This window comes from Balaenoptera acutorostrata, chromosome 3 (genome assembly GCF_949987535.1).
Source record: "Balaenoptera acutorostrata chromosome 3, mBalAcu1.1, whole genome shotgun sequence".
NCBI classification, from domain to species: Eukaryota; Metazoa; Chordata; class Mammalia; order Artiodactyla; family Balaenopteridae; genus Balaenoptera; species Balaenoptera acutorostrata.
The window spans coordinates 71690185-71708738 of NC_080066.1; the positions used below are offsets into that span (position 1 = coordinate 71690185).

General features: G+C 40.6%; 2 protein-coding genes across 12 annotated transcripts in view; one reads left to right on the top strand and one right to left on the bottom strand.

Annotated features, from left to right (window-relative positions):
- Positions 1–9703, top strand: part of DENND4A (DENN domain containing 4A) — a 132333-nt gene extending 122630 nt beyond the window's left edge. For 6 of the 7 annotated variants that reach the window (XM_057543208.1, XM_057543212.1, XM_057543211.1 and 3 more), the window contains one exon: positions 4291–8717. In XM_057543208.1, the coding sequence (XP_057399191.1) occupies positions 4291–4427 (137 nt within the window). In that variant the 3' untranslated portion in view covers positions 4428–8717. Of the gene's footprint in view, positions 1–4290; positions 8718–8748 lie in introns of those variants that run through there. The other variant, XM_057543210.1, reaches the window with a different exon arrangement.
- SLC24A1 (solute carrier family 24 member 1) overlaps positions 6000–18554 on the bottom strand; it is a 31046-nt gene continuing 18491 nt past the window's right edge. For 2 of the 5 annotated variants that reach the window (XM_007166047.2, XM_007166046.2), the window contains 6 exons: positions 17974–18060; positions 16795–16886; positions 14299–14817; positions 13475–13564; positions 12433–12599; positions 10089–11479 (listed from right to left, as the gene is read on the bottom strand). In XM_007166047.2, the coding sequence (XP_007166109.2) occupies positions 11230–11479; positions 12433–12599; positions 13475–13564; positions 14299–14817; positions 16795–16886; positions 17974–18060 (1205 nt within the window). In that variant the 3' untranslated portion in view covers positions 10089–11229. Of the gene's footprint in view, positions 6025–10088; positions 11480–12432; positions 12600–13474; positions 13565–14298; positions 14818–16794; positions 16887–17973; positions 18061–18554 lie in introns of those variants that run through there. The other 3 variants (XM_028166602.2, XM_028166601.2, XM_057543216.1) reach the window with 3 other exon arrangements.

Here is an 18554-nt window from a genome sequence, read left to right on the forward strand (position 1 = left end):
ACAACACACTCCTAAATAGCAAATTGGTCAAAAAAATCATAATAGAAATTAGACAATACTTTGAGATAAATGAAAATTAAAAACACAACATACCAAAACTTTGAGATTCAGTGAAAGCAGTTTCTACCTTAAGAAACTAGAAAAAGAAGAGCAAGCTAAACCCAAAGCAAGCAGGAGGAAGGAAATAAATATTAGTGCAGAAATAAATAAAATAGAGAAACGGGGAAAATATTTTTAAAAATCGAGAAACTCATTGAAATCAAAAGTTTGTTTTTGAAAAGATCAACAAAATTGACAGACCTTTAAGCTAGACTAAGAGAAAAAGAGAGAAGACTCAAATTACTGAAATTAGGAATAAAAGGGGGGATATTCCGGGACTTCCCTGGTGGCGAAGTGGTTCAGAATCCACCTGCCAATGCAGGGTACACGGGTTCGATGGTCCGGGAAGATCCCACATGCCGCAGAGCAGCTAAGTCCATGCACCACAACTACTGAGCCTGCGCTCTAGGGCCCACGAACCACAACTACTGAGCCCACATGCCACAACTACTGAAGCCTGTGCACCTAGAGCCCGTGCTTCGCAGCGAGAAGCCACCGCGGTGAGAAGCCTGTGCACTGCAACGAAGAGTAGCCCCCGCTCGCCACAACTAGAGAAAGCCCGCATGCAGTAATGAAGACCCAACGCAGCCAAAAATTAAATAAATAAATAAATAGGTGGGATATTCCTACTGACCTTACATAAATAAAAATAATTATTATAAATAATTATATACCAACAAGTTAGATAACCTAGAAGAGACAGGCAAATTCCTAGAAAGACATAAACTATAAAACTGATTCAAGAATAGAAAATCTTAATAGACCTATAACAAGTAAAGAGATTGAGTTAGTAATCAAAAATTGTCCCGCAAAGAAAAGCCCAGGACCAGATGGTGAATTCTACCAAATGTTTAAAGAAGGATAATACCATTTGTTATGAACTGCATGTTTGTGTCCCCTACCCGCAAATTCATATATATTGAAACCCTAATATGATGGTATTTGGAAGTAGAGCCTTTGGAAAGTAATTGCATCATGAGGTTGGAGCCCCTAAGATGGTATTAGTATCCTTATAAGAAAAAGAGGAGGGAATTCCCTGGCGGTCCAGTGGTTAGGACTCAGCACTTTCACTGCTGTGGCCCAGGTTCAATTCCTGGTCATGGAACTAAGATCCCGCAAGCTGCATGGTGCAGCCAAAAAAAACAAAAAGAAAAGTAAAAGAAAAAGAAGAGAGCTGTCCCTCTCTCAGCCACATGAGGATACAAGGAGAAGACAGCTATCTGCAAACCAGGAAGAATGCTCTTACCAGCCACCACATCTGCTGGCACCTTGATCTTGGACTTCCCAGCCTCCAGACTGTGAGAAATAAATGTTCATCATTTAAGCCACCCAGTCTATGGTATTCTGTTACAGCAGCCCAAACTAAGACACTAACCCTTCACAGACTCTGACAAAAAAAGTAGAAGAAAACGAAGTGCTTCCTAGTTCATTCTATGCGTTAGGCCAATATTATTACCCTGACCAAGCCCAGACAAAGACATCACAAGAAAAGAAAATGAAAGAGCAATATCCCTTATTAATATAGATGCAGAAATCCTCAACAAAATACTAGTAAACCAAATCCAGCAACATAGAGAAAGGATTATTTGCCATGACAAAGTGGGATTTATCCCAGGGATGCAATGTTGGTTCAACATAAAAAACTCCATCAATGTAATACACCATATTAATAGAATGAAAGACAAAACCACATGATGTCTCAATAGACACAGAAAAAGCATTCGACAAAATTCAACAAACTAGGACTAGAAGGGAACATCTTCAACCTAATAAAGGGCATTTGTGAAAAACCCACAGTTAACACCATACTCAATGGTGCAAAACAGAAAGTCTTCCCTTTAAGATCCAGAACAAGAAGAGGATGCCTGCTTCCACCACTTCTATTCAACATTGTACTGGAAGTTCTAGCTGGGGCTGCTAGGCAAGAAAAAGAAATAAAAGGCATCCAGATTGGAAAGGAAGAAGTTAAACTATCTTTATTTATAAATGACATGATCTTATGTATAGAAAACCCTAGAGATTCCACACCAAATCAAAACAGAACAAAACAAAAAACCCAAAATATTAGAGTTAATAAATGAATTCGGCAAGGTTGTAGGATATAAGATCAAGATACAAAAATCAGCTGAATTTCTGTAACTAGCAATGAATAATCCAAAATGAAATTAAGAAAGCAATTCCATTTACAGTAGCATCAAAAAGAATAAAATACTTAGGAGTTTGTTTAACCAAGGAGGTGAAAGACTTGTACAATGAAAATTACAAACATTGCTCAAAGAAATTAAAGATCATGTGAATGAATGGAAACATACCCCATGTTCATAAATTAGAAGACTAATATGCTTAAGATATCAGTACTACTCAATCTACAGATTCAGTGCAATTGCTGTCAAAACCCCAATGATGTTTTTTACAGAAATAGAAAAACCCATCCTAACATTTATGGAATCTCAAGGGACCCCAAGTAGCCAAAACAATTTCAAAAAGAACAAATCTGGAGGACTCAACACTGATTTCAAAACTTACAGCAAAGCTACAGTAATCAAAACAGTGTCGTACTGGCATAAAGACAGACATATAGACCAGTGGAATAGAATAGACAGCCCAGAAATAAACCCTCACATTTATGGTAAAAATCATTTTTGACAAGAATGCCAAGACCATTCTGTGGGGTAAAGACAGTCTTTTCAATAAATTGTTCTGGGAAAATGGGATATCCACTTAACAAAAGAATGAAGTTGGACCCTTATACAAAAATTAACTCAAAATGGGTTGAATACCTAAATGTGAGTCCTAAAACTATAAAACTATTAGAAGAAAACATAGGACAAAAGCTTCATGACATGGATTTGTCAGTGATTTCTTGGATATGACACCCAAGGTACAGGCAACAAAAAAAACAGGCAAATGGGGCATCATGAAAATTAAAGATTTCTGTGCATCAAAAGGTGGTATCAACAGTGTAAAAAGGCATCCCACAGAATAGGAGAAAATATTTATAAATCATATATCTGATAAGAGATTAATATCCAGAATATATAAGGAATTCCTGAAACTCAACAACAAAAAAACAGGCCATTGCAAAATGGGCAAAGAGCTTCAATAAACATTTCTCCAAAGAAGATATACAAATGGCAAATAAGCACATGAAAAGATGCTCAACATCACTAATAGGGAAATGCAAATCAAAACTACAATGGGATACCATCTCATACCATTAGATAGAATGGCTACTATCAAAAACCCAGAAAATAATGTGTTGGTTATTTTCTGGAAAATAAGGATATGAAAAATTGGAACCCTTGTGCATTGTTAGTAGTAATGTAAAATGGTATAGCTGCTGTCGAAAACAATATGGCATTTCCCTTAAAAAATTAAATATAGAATTTCCACATTATCCAACAATTTCACTTCTGGGTATATACCCTGAAGAATTGAAAGCAGGGTCTCAAAGAGATATTAGTATACTTATGTTTATAGCAGTCTTATTCATAATAGCTGAAATGTGGAAGCAACCCAAGTGTCCATTGAAGGATGAGTGTATAAGCAAAATGGGATATATACATACAGTGAACTATTATTCAGCCTTAAAAAAGAAAAGAAATTCTGACATATGCTACAACATGAATGAACCTTGAAGACATTAAGTGAAATATGCCAGTCACAAAAGGACAAATACTGTATGATTCCACTTAAGAAGTACTTAAAAGAAGCCAAAATCATAGAGACAGAAGTAGAATGAGAGTTGACAGGAGCTGTGGGGAGGGGAGAGGAGTATTATTATTTAATGGGTATAGAGTTTCAGTTTCACAAGATGAAAAGAGTTATGGAGATGGAGTGGTGATGATTGCACAACATTATGAATGTATGTAATACCACAGAACTGTGCACTTAAAAATGGTTATGATAGTAAATTTTATATGTATTTTACCAAAATTTTTTAATTTGGGAAAGAAGAATTTTAAACTGTTGACATCTTAGTACTTCACATTTCAGTGGTCTGTGTAACCTAGCTCTAAATGCTATGGACTCTAAGGTCCCCATTCCAGCTCTGAAATTCTGTGTTGGCAGAAATGACCTAGAGATTCCTTCTTGGCTTCTAATTTTGTGGTTCTGTAGTATTACAAAAACTTGATTGCTGATAATATCAAATATAAATTTCTTTATGCCTTTATTTATGAATTTTTGCAGATGCATTTGATAAAGAATACAAGATGGCATATGATCGTCTCACACCTAGTCAAGTCAAGAGTACCCACAACTGTGATAGACCACCAAGTACAGGAGTGATGGAATGTCGAAAAACCTTTGGAGAACCTTATCTTTAAGATATGTGTGTGTATTTTTTCAATATGTATTGTGTAGTCAGTGTATAAAATAACACTTTTAGACTCTAACCTTTTTTCTGCAATTTTTCAAAATGCATTTATTTGTAAATGGTTCAGGAAGTTCAGATAGTTTATGTACAGAGTGTCTTAAGAAAATACTAACAAGTGGGAGAGAGCTACTTTGTTTCCCATTTCTTCTTTTTTTCTTCTCCGGTACAAGTAATTAAGTATTTTTGTGATGAAAAAATCCATAAACAAAATTGGTTCCCATAGAATAAGACAACTGTTTTATGGATTCTTTTGGAAGAGACAGATTGGAAAATCATGTATGGAACTTAAACAAATGTAAGAACAAAGTATCTCCTGTTTTCATAGACTACTCAAATGTTTTGACCATGAAGTTGTATTATACATATTTTAAATTGTTTATAATAAGTTGATATTTTTTTAATTTTTAAACTTAATATAGCAAACAAAATGAACTTAAACTTATGAAGCAAGGTAATTAAGTGCTTATTTTCTTTGTCTGCTGCTATTTGAAGTAATTAGTACAGCTGCAGATCTCTATATGTATATCTATATTTTTTTTATTACTTGGAAGAATGATTCAAAAATGTCAGCGCTAGTGTCAGTGTTGTCCTAGGATCGCATATTAGTACTCCTGAGCCTGACTGCAGTGGGTGAGTCATGGCAAGGGTGTGCATTGCCCAGACTGACTCACTGAGCCTTGTGGAAGGAAAGCCAGAGAGGTTCCAAGTCTGCTGTAAAATCAGGTTCAATATACCATGATTCCAAAATTTTCTCTATTGCTAATAGATACATACAATACACAGGGAAAATAGCTTATAGAGCCAAATATCAATTTAAATTTTAATATTCTACATGAACACTTATGTTGGGAAATATGTCAGACAGTTTATCCCAAATTCTACCTTTATTTTAATATCTAAAATATTGGGTATGATGCAAATTGTAGTATGTTTATCTGGAATATGACCTATTGGAGTATTCTGTTAATATTATATATATATATATATATATATATTATATATAAATATTCAAAATATTTTTTCAAAAGTAGAAAAATAATAACTCTCTGAAAGTACAGCCAGATAGAATTTCCCATATTGAGGAACTTGGCTTTTTCAATAAGCCTTCAGAATCTGGTTTATGGAATCTAAAATCCAGCAATATCCGGAAATAGACAGTAAATTGAATGTTTAAGTACCATGGGTATTAAATAGAATCTTAAAAAATATTTGTAGTCGCATTATTTCTAATATCACTTTCTTTGGGTAATTCTGATAAAAAAGTATCCTTTGGCTGTTAGAATTATTTATCGATTTTCAGTGTGTTCGTGTGGTGTGTGTTTGCACACATTGTCATAATGAAGGAATTCTCTAGCCAATTTCAAAGAAGGAAAAAATGAATGGTCCTAAATTAGATGTGTAGAAGCCGGCAGAGTTCAGGACACTTTGGACTGGAGATACCTTAAAGTCCTGAGACTAAGAACCAGTTCAGCTGTAGAAAAAACACTTTTGAGTTCATCCCACTAGTGAATAGCACACCAAGCTAAAACATTTCACAGCTTTCTACTCTGGGAAATAATGGGGAAAGTTTAAAAATGTAAAATTTTAGTTCAGTTAGTTTGGCACTGAACTTGCTTACTTGAAAAGTCTGGTGCTATGCACATGTATCTGCCTCTTTTGTAAATACCACTCTTGTCTTATCCTTCTTTCCTATTCAGATCCACGCTTCACATTCTAATTCAGTCTTACGTTCTCTAAGTCACAATCATTTCAAAGTTGTCAAAGGAGAGAAACATTTGATAGGTGAGGCTTTTGGCATTAGTGACAAACATCCCTCCAAACAGAATTCTGGGGTTCTATTCTGGTTTTTTGTTATTGTTTGTATAAGAACAGCTTTCACTATTGATTATCTTTTTTTTAACACAAGCAATATATATGAATAACAGTTTATTGATTTCAAATATCTGACCAAAAAAAGCAAGGTAAAGCCCATTCTTTATGGTTCAGACTCATTTAGAAAAGTGAATGTAATTTTTATCTCCTTCCCCTGACACCAAGTTTTGTTTCTGCTTTTGACTGGGTTTTATTTCCCCTATTTTCAATCCCCAGGGAATATTATTTGCACAAATTTACTCTTTAAAAATAAAACCTAAAACATGAATAGAAAGTGGTAAACCTTGATCAAAAGAAAATTAAAATGTAGATCATCCTTTGAAATAACTCCATACAAACTTTTCTTCAATTTTATCTCTGTTGACCATACATTTTAGAGAATCATGGCCAATCATGTTAGAGAGAAATACCCTTTTGCTACATTATCTGTCTTTTATTTTCTTACTCTTAGTTTTGTTTATCTGTTTACTAGTTGAAAATAAATCATGCCATGTCCTGGTACAACTTGTTTACTACTTCCTCCCATTGTGTTTTGAATGTCATACATTTATATTTTATATCATATTTCAATATTCAGTTTTTTCCTCCTTTCAGGGAGTTATGCAGTCTGGTCATATTCTGATTTTTATTTTTTATTTTTTTTCTTATTTTGCGGGGAGGTTTTTTGCTTTAAAACCCTAAAGCCATTAGCTTATTTTATTTTAAGGTTTTCTTAAAATATCTTTCCATTTTTCTATGTAGAGAAATAGCCCCTGAAAATGTTGGTTCAACATTTTAGGTGATACGCTTATTTTATTTTATTTCATGCTGGTAATTACTATGATACTTTAGTGCAGCTAGCAAGTGTTAGCCTGCTGCATATAAAAGTTATGTTGTACTTCTACATATTTTGTAAGTATACAGTAAGAAAATAACCATTTGTATGGTAATGTGCGATTGCCCAGCTTTATTTTTGTTTCTCCCACTAGAACTTGAAAGCTGCTGTTAGGCACTTTATCTCAGAGCAGGAAGGGAAAGAGTAGGCTGCCTCTTTGAGAGGGTCCTTGGTCTGCCTTTGTGCTAGTCTTAGCATGCTCTGCCCTTCCTGTTTGGATACAAGACAAAGTTTTATTTCAGAATTGAATTCTCTGGTAGCTGCATACCAGTTTACCTTAATACCCTCAGTACTTGGTATCTTATTATCCCTTCATACTGCCCTCTTTCTCTGACCCCAAAGTAAGTACATTTGCTGGCTTAATTATTTTTGTTTACAAAATTAGTATTGGACAAATTAATATAGGAATTTCTGTCTCTGATTCAAAAAGTCTGTGTAAGATTGAACAGACTCTTCTGCTAAAGTTACTGCAGCCTTTCCACAGTTGCTGTTCATTTGAATGGCTCCTTCCTTTTGTATTTAAAGATTTTCTTTTCAAACATAGTACTGTGGTAAAACCATTGGAGCAACCGTTGGAATTTTCTGTAAATGAAATTCTCCAGATTTGCCAGCTCATCACAGTTAAGGGCCTGAGGACCAGAAGTATGCTTTGGTTGTATGGGCAGCCTGAGACCAGGGTGTCCTGCCTGGGTCTAGTGACCCCACAGGGATGGACAACCCTGATCACTGGCCCTCTCTTTGTACCTTTCATAGTAACCAGGCCCAAAATACACTGCAAGCTGCACCTGCAGGGGGACCCTCCCACAAAGAAGGGGGCCAGAACCAAGGATATTCTGTGGCCCACTAGGCCAACCAGTTCTTCAAATGTATCTACCAGGCTGTGTCTTAAATATTAAATTCCAATTCTTGCCCCTTTTGGTACTCACCTTTAAATGATAATTAGGATATACAATTTTTATGATACTTTCAGAGTATCACAAAAGGCCAAGCCTATAATTTGATAGAAGCATTTTCAGATCTGTTGATGAGAGTACAATATAATGTTCATAATGTACAATAACCATTTAATAAACATATACTAATTTTTTAAAATTTGGAATACATCTTTTTCTGGTACTACACAGAATCTTAACCCATTGAATTAGGAAGAGTTTTACATTTTTATAAATTTGGCCCAAACCTATCACCAGGGCTGTCAAGGAAATGTAGCCTCAAGGGGAATGAAGGAGAAATCATCCAATTTAGACACTCACGTAGGACAGTTCTGACTTTCTTGCTGAATGAAATACCTAGAATTTGTCCCATGTAACTAGCTACACAGAACATCTTGGCCATCAAATGAGAGGACCAGCTAACCATTATCTTGACATTTTAAGATGGTACTTTACCTCTAAAACAGCACAATTTTAATAAATTGTGGATTTATAATGATTGCAGAATTTTTTATTTCAAGCATAACAAATTGATCTTTTAGAAGTTATGTAAGTTTTCCATCTCCCTGAAATCTCCTCTTTCTCCCCACCAGCTGCTCATCCATCAAGACCCAGCCTTCATTTTTATGTTTTCGACTCTTTTCTTCATTGTGTGAAGTCAGAACTTCCTTTCTAGGCAAAGAGAAATGCCAGAAATTTAGCAAACGGATCAGAAAAATGATATTCAACCATTAGAGTCAATTTTAATCATCAAATGGCAGCCCAGCACTTTATCTTTACAGGATGTTTCACCGTCCATCACTCCTCATAAGTCATTCTGGGGAAGAGCATCAGCTCCCAGGCTGTCAGTGAGGAGGTGACATCCTCGAGACCAGCTGAGATTGGTGGCAGATACCAGATTGGTGCCCAGAGTGTTGGTATTGGGCTCTCCCTTCCATAGGCACTGCTCTCTCCTCCTGTTCTTAGGCCATGGCATATGGAGACCAGGCAGTGCAGCAGAATCAGGAATGAGGATAACTAATTGAAGAATATGGAATGTGAACATGATCCCATATTCTTCATCAGTCTTCTCTCGAGCATTCTGACTAAATGACCTAAAGATATGGATAAAAACACATCCATTTTTGTAAAATATCATTGGGACTCACAATTTATTGAAATTTAGTGAAAGTCATTTCCAAAGAATGTGAGTCCTGGAGTAGTGAGGCCATGAATTAAATTAACCAGCCCGTCTTAAAAGATGGATTATGGACTGAAGTACTTTGAACACAGCCTTTCAACATCAAAATGTTTGGGTTTTTTCCCACATCACACTTGTCCTGCTATCTTCTAGTCTTCTTCAGTGACTCCTCTCTCATGTTTGTAATTAAAGCGATATTTACCATCGTAAACTACATTCACCTCAGTTCCATTGGCTTCATAACCACGACACTGTTTCATTTTTAATGTGCCCCTTAACCTGATGCCAGTAAAAGCAGCAAGCAGTGGTATTTAATATACAAGCACTTCAACTTCCACCTGAAATGATTAACCACACAATTTTTAAAAACACAGGTGTTGGGCTTCCCTGGTGGCGCAGTGGTTAAGAATCCACCTGCCAATACAGGGCACATGCATTCGAGCCCTGGTCCGGGAAGATCCCACATGCCGCGGAGCAATTAAGCCTGTGGGCCACAACTACTGAGCCTGCACTCTAGAGCCCACGTGCCACAACTACTGAAGCCCGCGCGCCTAGAGCCCATGCTCCTCAACAAAAGAAGCCACCGCAATGAGAAGCTTGTGCACCGCGACAAAGAGTAGCCCCCGCTCACCACAACTAGAGCAAGCCCGCGTGCAACAACGAAGACCTAACGCAGCCAACAATAAATAAATAAAATAAAATTTTTAAAAAAACACACAGGTGTCCTTTACATCAGCTACCGTGGAAGTAGTAATACTCTTTTCCTTACCATCTTGTCATTGTGTTAAGCATTTTTGGAATTTCTCCTTTGTAATCGCCTTAATATCCACTTGTAAGCCACACAAGAAATCAATCTTCTTGCTTTATAATCCTATCTAGGATGACATACAAAAATAGCATTGCCCCACTGGATCTCTTACTTTGTAAACCAGATTTGGCTCTACTGACTTTAGACTCTTTTTAAAAATTACTTTGTTTCTCACTCACTAGTGCAGCTGTCACTGTTGGGTGAGAATATGAGAGGGGAGGGGCACAGAGCCAGGACAGCTTTGTTAGAATGTCTAATCCCTCAAGGTGACCCACCTGATGGAGACAACACTAACTTGGATTTCCTAATAAATACATATTTTTAAATAGCCCTCAGAGTAGTTTTCCTTCCCTAATACCCACATCTTCCAATTGAAGGGCAAATTATACATTTTAATTTCTTGAGCTGCTTATTTTAATTTCACTTTTCAGAAATGCAACGAGAGCAAATGTAGTCCTCCTTTTTAAGCTATAAAATATTGGTACACATTTTACTGGACTACAGTGTGTAATGATAATTGATTCTTGTTATACTTTTTTTCCTATAGACTTTGCTCCTTTAAACTCACCAGTAACTGAACCTGTAATGAATACAAATCTGATAGAACCACATGTTTTGAACAGAAAAAGAGACAGTAAACTGCAGCATGTGCTGGGGGCAGGGGCCAGGAGGGTGAGATGGAGACCACACCTGCATCTTTTGCATCAGCAGCCCTTCAGGAATAATCAGGGAACTGTGAACATGGGAGCTTATCTGATTGCTAAGGTACCTGTCCCAACCCTCACTCCCAAATATCTCATTTTAGAAAATCCTCTGACTCGGGTCCTGCTGCTGGCCTCCATGTGTTAGCTGTCTGCATCAGGGGTGGTAGGAGCTCCACCCCTCCAAAGAAGAGTCCTAATCCACAATGAGCTGCAGGTGTTTCCAGGGATAAACTTCAGTCCGGATCACATCCACATCAGAGGCTCCTGCCCACTCAGTTCACTCTCCTGGATCATGTTCATTCTTTCTTTAATGTAACAAGTGGTACAGTAACTTCTGGCATGGTTTTCTGATCCATGTCCATTTTGAGCAACAGTGACTGACTCAGACAGACACAGGACAAGATATGATTCGATCTTCTAACATCACACTGATTATCAGGAATACAAAGTACAGGAGGAACATGGTAAAGCCCAGGATCTTGTTCATTCTCCATTTGCATAATGCAATTGAAGAGATCACAAACAGGAGCATGAGAAAAAGCAAAACAATGGCACAAAACAAGCCATTGCTACTGACAGGAACAGGCTGTAATCCATTGATAAAAGAGAAAAGCATCCAAGGAAGGGGCAGGCTGCAAGATGGAAGAAACAGTGTGAATATTCTTAATGTTTATAATCATGCCATATACTTAACAGTATTTTACAATTTACAAAGCACTTATTTTTACACAAACCTGTGAAATAGAGCAGAAAATATTCATTCATTTCACAGGTGAGAAAACTAAGGTTCAGGGAATTATGTGCCCAAGTACTCACAGCTGATAACTGGGAGAGCCTAGATTAAAACAGGTTTTCCGGGTCTGAGTTTGTTTTCTTCATACTTCATGACTTCTGTATGACTAACCTAAATTGGTAGATGTGTGACTCTCTAAATCATGATAAGGCCTAGCTCAGGATAACATTTCCTTACATTCGTTAGTGATCAGGGCTCTCCTATGCCCTCTTACCTGCCCCACCCTGCAAACACACACATATACAAACTAAAGAAACCAAAGCCACCACCCAAATCCAGAACGTGATTGGGAAAATGAAAATAGCGCGGACACTCTGCTCTGACAAAGTTGGGAGGAGCAGGGTAAGCAAACCCATACAGGAGGACGCAGCATTTGCTTGTTTATACAAAATGCTTTTAGAACCTCTGAGCCGGCAGGAGTCCAAATGCAAAGGAGCAGCAATGTCAGGAAGTAAGACTGAGTCACTGCTTCTTCCAACCCCACCTCCTCCACCTTGGGGGTCAGTGAGCAGAGCGTTTGTATTTGGTAATGGAATTTAATGGACTTCATTTTTCAATTCATCTATAAATTCTAGTCAGTTACATTTCAGGCAGCATTTTAGTTCTATTATCCTATCTGGCTGTGATGAATGAAGGGAGGATACTTTGTTGCCTTGCAGAAGCTAATAACATAAATGCCCTTTTATTGCATGTATAATGATGAATGGAGCAAAAAACCAGCAGACAGAGCCAACACAGTGTTTGCCAGTCAGTCATACATAACATGCCTTAGAAAGCAACTTTGCCACTCACCCCACGGTGATATCAAATATGTTACTGCCCACAGAGCTTGACACGGCCATGTCTCCCAGGCCTTTCCGAGCGACAATCACACTGGTGATGAGGTCAGGAATTGATGTGCCTGCTGCTAGGATTGTCAAACCCATAATCTCTTCAGAAATCCCTATTGTTTCACCAACCTGGTAAATAGTAACAGTAATGAGAAACCAAGTGAAAAATCTGAGGCTCTTCTAAGCACCAACCACATACTACTTTGTGCAAAACCAACACCTTCCACAGAGCTCACATTCCCTTGGCCTGAGTGAAGTAGGGTCATAGCAGAACTAACAGCTGGGGAGATGGGCCATGGAGAGAAAGAACAGGGTCCCTGCTCAAGGCTTCAGGGAATGATGCTGCTCTTTTCTAAACTGGACTAAAAGTCCACCTATGATGCCACTTACTGTCATTCCAACTACAACACCTCTACCTTCCCAAAAGAACTGCTCCTCCAAAGGCCTGTTGGTGTCAAGTTTCCATTTCCAGAACCACGGACACCTGCTATGTTCCAGGAACTTTTTAGAGGCTGGAGGTAGAAGTATGAGCAGTACAACAATGACCCTACTCTCAGCTTGAAAGAGAAAAGCATGTAAATAATAATACAGCTCTGCGCTTAAGTGCAATATTCTAGGTAGAACAGCAAAGCCATTGAGCACTCAGAAGACTGATTAAATGCCGGAAAGGAGGCAAAACTGAGCTTGCTCTCACGAGTGTGTATGATTTCACCAGGTGGAGAGAAGTGTGGGATACAGAACAGAGGAAGCAGGGAATAATGCTAAGAAGGAATGGTCAACTAGATCAGGTTGTGAAGGGCCTTCTGTCATGCTATGAGACAGAAGAGCCACACCTGAAAAGCACTACATTCCCTGGAATATAAAGTCTACTTTTTAGCCTTTACAATGTATAAACTACAAATTCACTTGGTCCTCGCTAGTCCCTGGGTACCGGAAATTCACCCTGAAGGAAAAAAGTCCTTTTGACCTGCTAATGCAGGGTTTAGTTCCTGCCACACACTCACCTGGTGAGCCCACCACACCATGAGGTATGAGAACATGGCTATCCACATGATGGATCCCAGGAAGGTGATAACAAAAAATTTCCTAGCCTCCTGTTTGAAAAGGAAGAGAAATAAGTTGCAGAGGCTAAAGGTCTCTGGCCCTTCTGAGGGAGCCCCAGTATCAGTGAAGAGATCTGCTGGAGGAGTCATGGAGAGGAGGTGGAGATGTTTGAGCTGCCATCTCTGTCTCCAGTGAGGACCTTGAGAAGGATGGGGGTGGTGGCCCATAGGGGAGTCCACACAGGAGGGGGTTCAGCAGTTGCCAAACTGAAGAGTTACCTGCTTGCCCTGGAACCAGACCAATCTCGGTACCTGGTTTGGCTTCAGCAACCTCTCCCCACCCCACCCCTCTCTGGAGCCAGAGACAGAATACGGTTCCCCTTTGGGTGGAGTATGTTAGTCAGACCTTTCCTTATAAACAGGAATACTGGGTAGAAACAGCACTTATCGCCCTGGGCTTTCACAATATCCCTGTGCAATATGGAGGGTGTGCAGTGGCATCCTTCCCATATTAAAATCAAGAAACTGAGAATTCGAGGAGGGGTTAGTTCACATTGCTTATAGTGATGGAAACAAGCACATTCTGAGGCCTCCCAAGCCCATCAATGTGTCCCCTTAGGTGCACGGTCCCCACTAGAGCTGCAGATTCCATCCCAGATCCTCTCTGTAGTTGAGCCCTGTCAAGCTGGTTTGTCCTGTCCCTTCCGTCCTCTTGAGGGGGAGTGCTGAGAGACCCCACAGCCTCCCTGGGGACAGACAGCTTGGGGACAGCTGGGCAAACTCACCAGCCTCCGGACATCGGGCACCGTCAGCCACAGTGGGAACACAATGGGCAGAAGAAAGAGGTAAATGGCTTGCTTCTGCCTGGTCTCAGGCCATTCCAGGGACAAAGGCTCCTCATTTTCCTCTTCCTCCTCCTCCTCCTCCTCTTCCTCTTCCTCCTCCTCCTCCTCCTCCTCCTCCTCTTCGTCTTCACTCTCACCTCCATCACCTTCCTCTTCACCATCTATACCTTTCTCATCTTCTTTGGCTTCATCTTGATTTTCAGCGTTCAATTCCTGCTCTCCAGTTTCACCTTCATCACCTTTCATTTCACCATCTTCTCCTGCTTGGATTTCACCTTCACCTTCATCATCTTTCCTTTCTGCCTGGATGTCACCTTCACTTTCATTCTCTCCTTTTTCTTCACCTTCACCTTCTGGTCGAGCTTCACCTCCACTTTGCTCTCCATTTTCACCTTCACCAGGAGTTTTAACCTCATTACCTGTCCTTTCACCTGTGCTCTCAGCTTCAGCCACATCTCCCTGCAATCCAAAGCCAACAGATTAATGGGAAATAACTGCCCTGCTTGTTTCCTTCCCAGTTTCTCCCCACATTTTTTGTTGTTCTTCTCAGAATGTATCTAGAAGCTTGAGTATGAGGAAGAAACTAGTGCAATCATTCAGCAAAATTCCCTTCACAACACTCCTACCCAGTGGTGGTCTGGTCTTTATTTGATCATTTCTAGGGATGGAGAACTCACCACCTAAAGCAGCTTCTGTCATCTTGACAACTGTGATTGGTTTGAAGTCATATTTATACCAAAGTTCTACCTCCTGTGTATAGGTTTACTCTTGGGAGCCATACATAACACTCTTCCATGAGACAGCTCTCTTCCCTGGGTTAAAGATTCCCAGGTCCTTCTATGGTTCCCCCATACTATGGCCTAGAGCCTCCTCTCCTTCTTGGTGAACTCATTCTAGTAGCTTATATCCCATGAGGAGGCTTCTAAAACAACACAGAACACTTCACAGAGTCAAACAGGATTATCACCCCCCTTATTTTAGATACTATGCTTCCATTAATGTTGCCTAAAATGGCATGATATCTTTTGGTGGTTACATCACATTGCTGAGTCCATTAAAACTCCCCAACTGCTCTATTACCTTATATGTGTAAAATGATGATGATGAGGAGGAGGATACCTATTTTCTGAGGGTATTTATGTGCCAGGCATCATGCTAAGTGGTATAATAATAATCATAATAATAACAACTAGCACTTAGTATGTTTCATGAGTCAATTAATTTATGATATACGCAGAACTAAATCCATCTGACAGATGAAGAAACTAGGGTACAGAGTAGTTAAATAACTTGTTTATGGTCCACACAGTTTGTAAGTGATGAAGCTGGGATTGGAATATGGATACAACTCTTGGCCTCTTAACCACCAAGCTACCCTGCTCTGCAAATGCCAGGGCCGAATGAGATCTTTGGTTCCCAAACATGGTAGCCTGAGAGCTTATTAGAAATACAGATTTCCTTGCCCCCCCGGACCAACTGGAGTGTAATCTCTGGGACTGGAAGCCAGGAATCTATTTTAATATGCTCACAAGTGCTTCTAATAAATGCATCTATAGACCGGTGTGTGGGAACCATGGACTGACTCCACTCACTCTGAAAGCCATTGATTCTGAGGGTCCTCAGATTAGGCTCCTAAATGACCTATAACAATGTGCTGGTCCAATCCCTTGAGCAAATGACCCGGGCTGTGTGCTCACGGAGTACGTCATCCATAACAAATTTCATGACACTGCCAACCCCCAACACTGCTCAATGATTCTCAACTCTGCTGCATATTAAAATCACCTAGAGGATTTAAAAACATTCATGCCCAAGGACCCACCCCAGATTTCCTGACTTAAGTGGTTGAAAGTGGGCCGTGGGCAGTTTTTAAAGCTTCCCCCAAATTATTCTCATATGCAACCAGGGTTCAGAGCACCCAATGAAGAAGTCAAATATTAATATTCACGAGGCCTGTGCTTTCAGTTGGGAATGAAGAGTGAGAAGACTTGAGTCTGAAATAATTTCTGCCCTCCCTTCCCCACCCTCATCAGGAGAGAAGGCTTCTTGGAGGAAATGACAAGTCATTTAAATTGATAGGTACAGGAGTGTCTGCCCAGCCTGCACCCTCTTCTCTGAGAAATGTCACTGCTAATAGCCCCTGACGGGTAGCTCCCTTCTCCCACACTGGAGTCAAAGCACACCACCTGTCCCTGTCACAGCTGATTGGACATAGGTTGGCAACACATTCTCATATATATTATCTTACTCATACTAAGGTATTAGTGAATTAACTGGCCCCATGAGGTATCTGATCTTCAAAGAAAGGGCAATGCTTACCCCAGAGGAATGAACCTCAGATAGCATTTCCAATCTTCAGGAAGGACTGATTTTTGGTTGGCAAATCCTTCCCTGGGCCTCTCAAATTCCACCACCTGGGAAGAGGCTTGTGCCTACCTGACTGCCAGGATCTTCCTCCTGATCTCCCTTGACGTCTGGAGCAGGGGCTGGTGTGACCGTGACCTCAGGGAGCTTGGCTGGCTCCTCCTCTTTAAAGGATAAACATGGGATAGGTCAGAAGAGTGTGCCAGGTTCTGAGGGCAGCTGGCAGAGACTGGTGTGAGTGGCTACAGGGCTACTGGACTTGTCCACTTCAGGGTCACAGAAGGTTTGTTTGGGGAATTTCTTGTTAACAGGAAAAGGAAAATGATGTGATGTGAATTGTTACTGTCCTGTCCACAGAGATGTCTGCAGATGAGAGGACAGCTGGGAAGTGGCTCTCCTTGCTCTCCCTGTATTTAGACATTTCCATCCTGGCAATGTAGCCAAGGTTACTGTGAACAGCTTAAAAGAGAGGGCAAAGCCCCAGCTCTCAGTGCCTGACCCTTCCCCCTACCAACTGCATGGAGAGGAGCCCGATGATTTCAAAGGCAGCAGCTAGGGAGTCTTGGACTAGGACTGCAGGAGAGGGAGAACTGGAAAGTCTGGAGATCTAGGTTTAGGTACAGGCTCTCTCACTTCTTGGCTATATATCTCTGGGCAAGTCACTTGACCTCTCTGAGCCTCAGTTTCCTTGTCTATAGAATGGGAACAATGACCGCTGCTCTACCTCCCTCCCTCCGAAGCTGCTGGGTGGATCAGGCAGGCCTGGTGTGCTGTGCAGAGCCCACAGGGCAGTAGCTGTCTCACTACCGCATCCCAGCTGCTACATGGATGCTGGATGTTTTCATCACCAGACCCCTGATGGTCCTCCCTCACTGGGGTTACTGGTCTCAGACCAATTCCCTAGCAGCACTGTGTAGAAGTGACAGGAAGAAGAAATAGAGTCCAATAGAATCTCATTTGGGACAAGATTTAGCAAAAAAGAAATAGAAGTTCAACAACCCCTGCCAGGCCTTGCCTACCCCACGTGAGGAGAGTGCGGAGGGAGCCGTACAGGGCCACCCCCGGGCCTGCAGCCACGCCAGGAGGGGAGCACCCTGGAAGGAGGAGGCCGGAGTACAGCGGGAGGAGGGGAGCACCAGCTCATCGCTCCAGCTGACTGGCTCAGAGAGGCCAGGAGGCACGCCCAGTCCCTGGCTGACAGGAGGGAGGAAGGTGGCAGGAGAAAACCCACTGGTCTCACCATCCTCTCACCTTCTGGTTTGCTCTCTGCTTTGGCCTGAGGCTTGGCTTTGGCCTCCTGATTCAAGCTCTCCTCCTCCTTGTCCTTGGAGGGCCGGGCTGTGAATGAGAAAGGAAACACATCTTATCCAAGACCACAGTATCCCTGCTACACCATTCAGTTAGGTTGGTCAGCTGACAGTCAGAGCAGCTGAAGTAGGTGGAAAGAGGCTGGCCTGGAAGTTGCAACATCTGGATTCTGGTCCTCCTAGGCTTGTTCATGGTGCCCGATTCCCAAACTTTTGCCCTACACTGTCACTAACTGGCTATGACCTTAGGTTGGTCACTTAGGCTAGTCACTTCCCCTCTCTAGGCCTACTTCCGATAAAATGACATGGTTTATTTTATTTGGGGGCAACAAATAGGATTTATTTCCTTTATGAACTAAAGTGACGGCTGCTTGAGTGCTGAACTGAGAATTCTGGTCCAAGCTTGGTAGGAGAGTAACATGATTCATCGGTGATGTCTGCAATGGGCAGGGAATGAAGAAATAATGGCAGGGAGATATTTTTGCCATCCTTGGACTAGATTGTCTGTAAGGTCCTTTGCAGCTT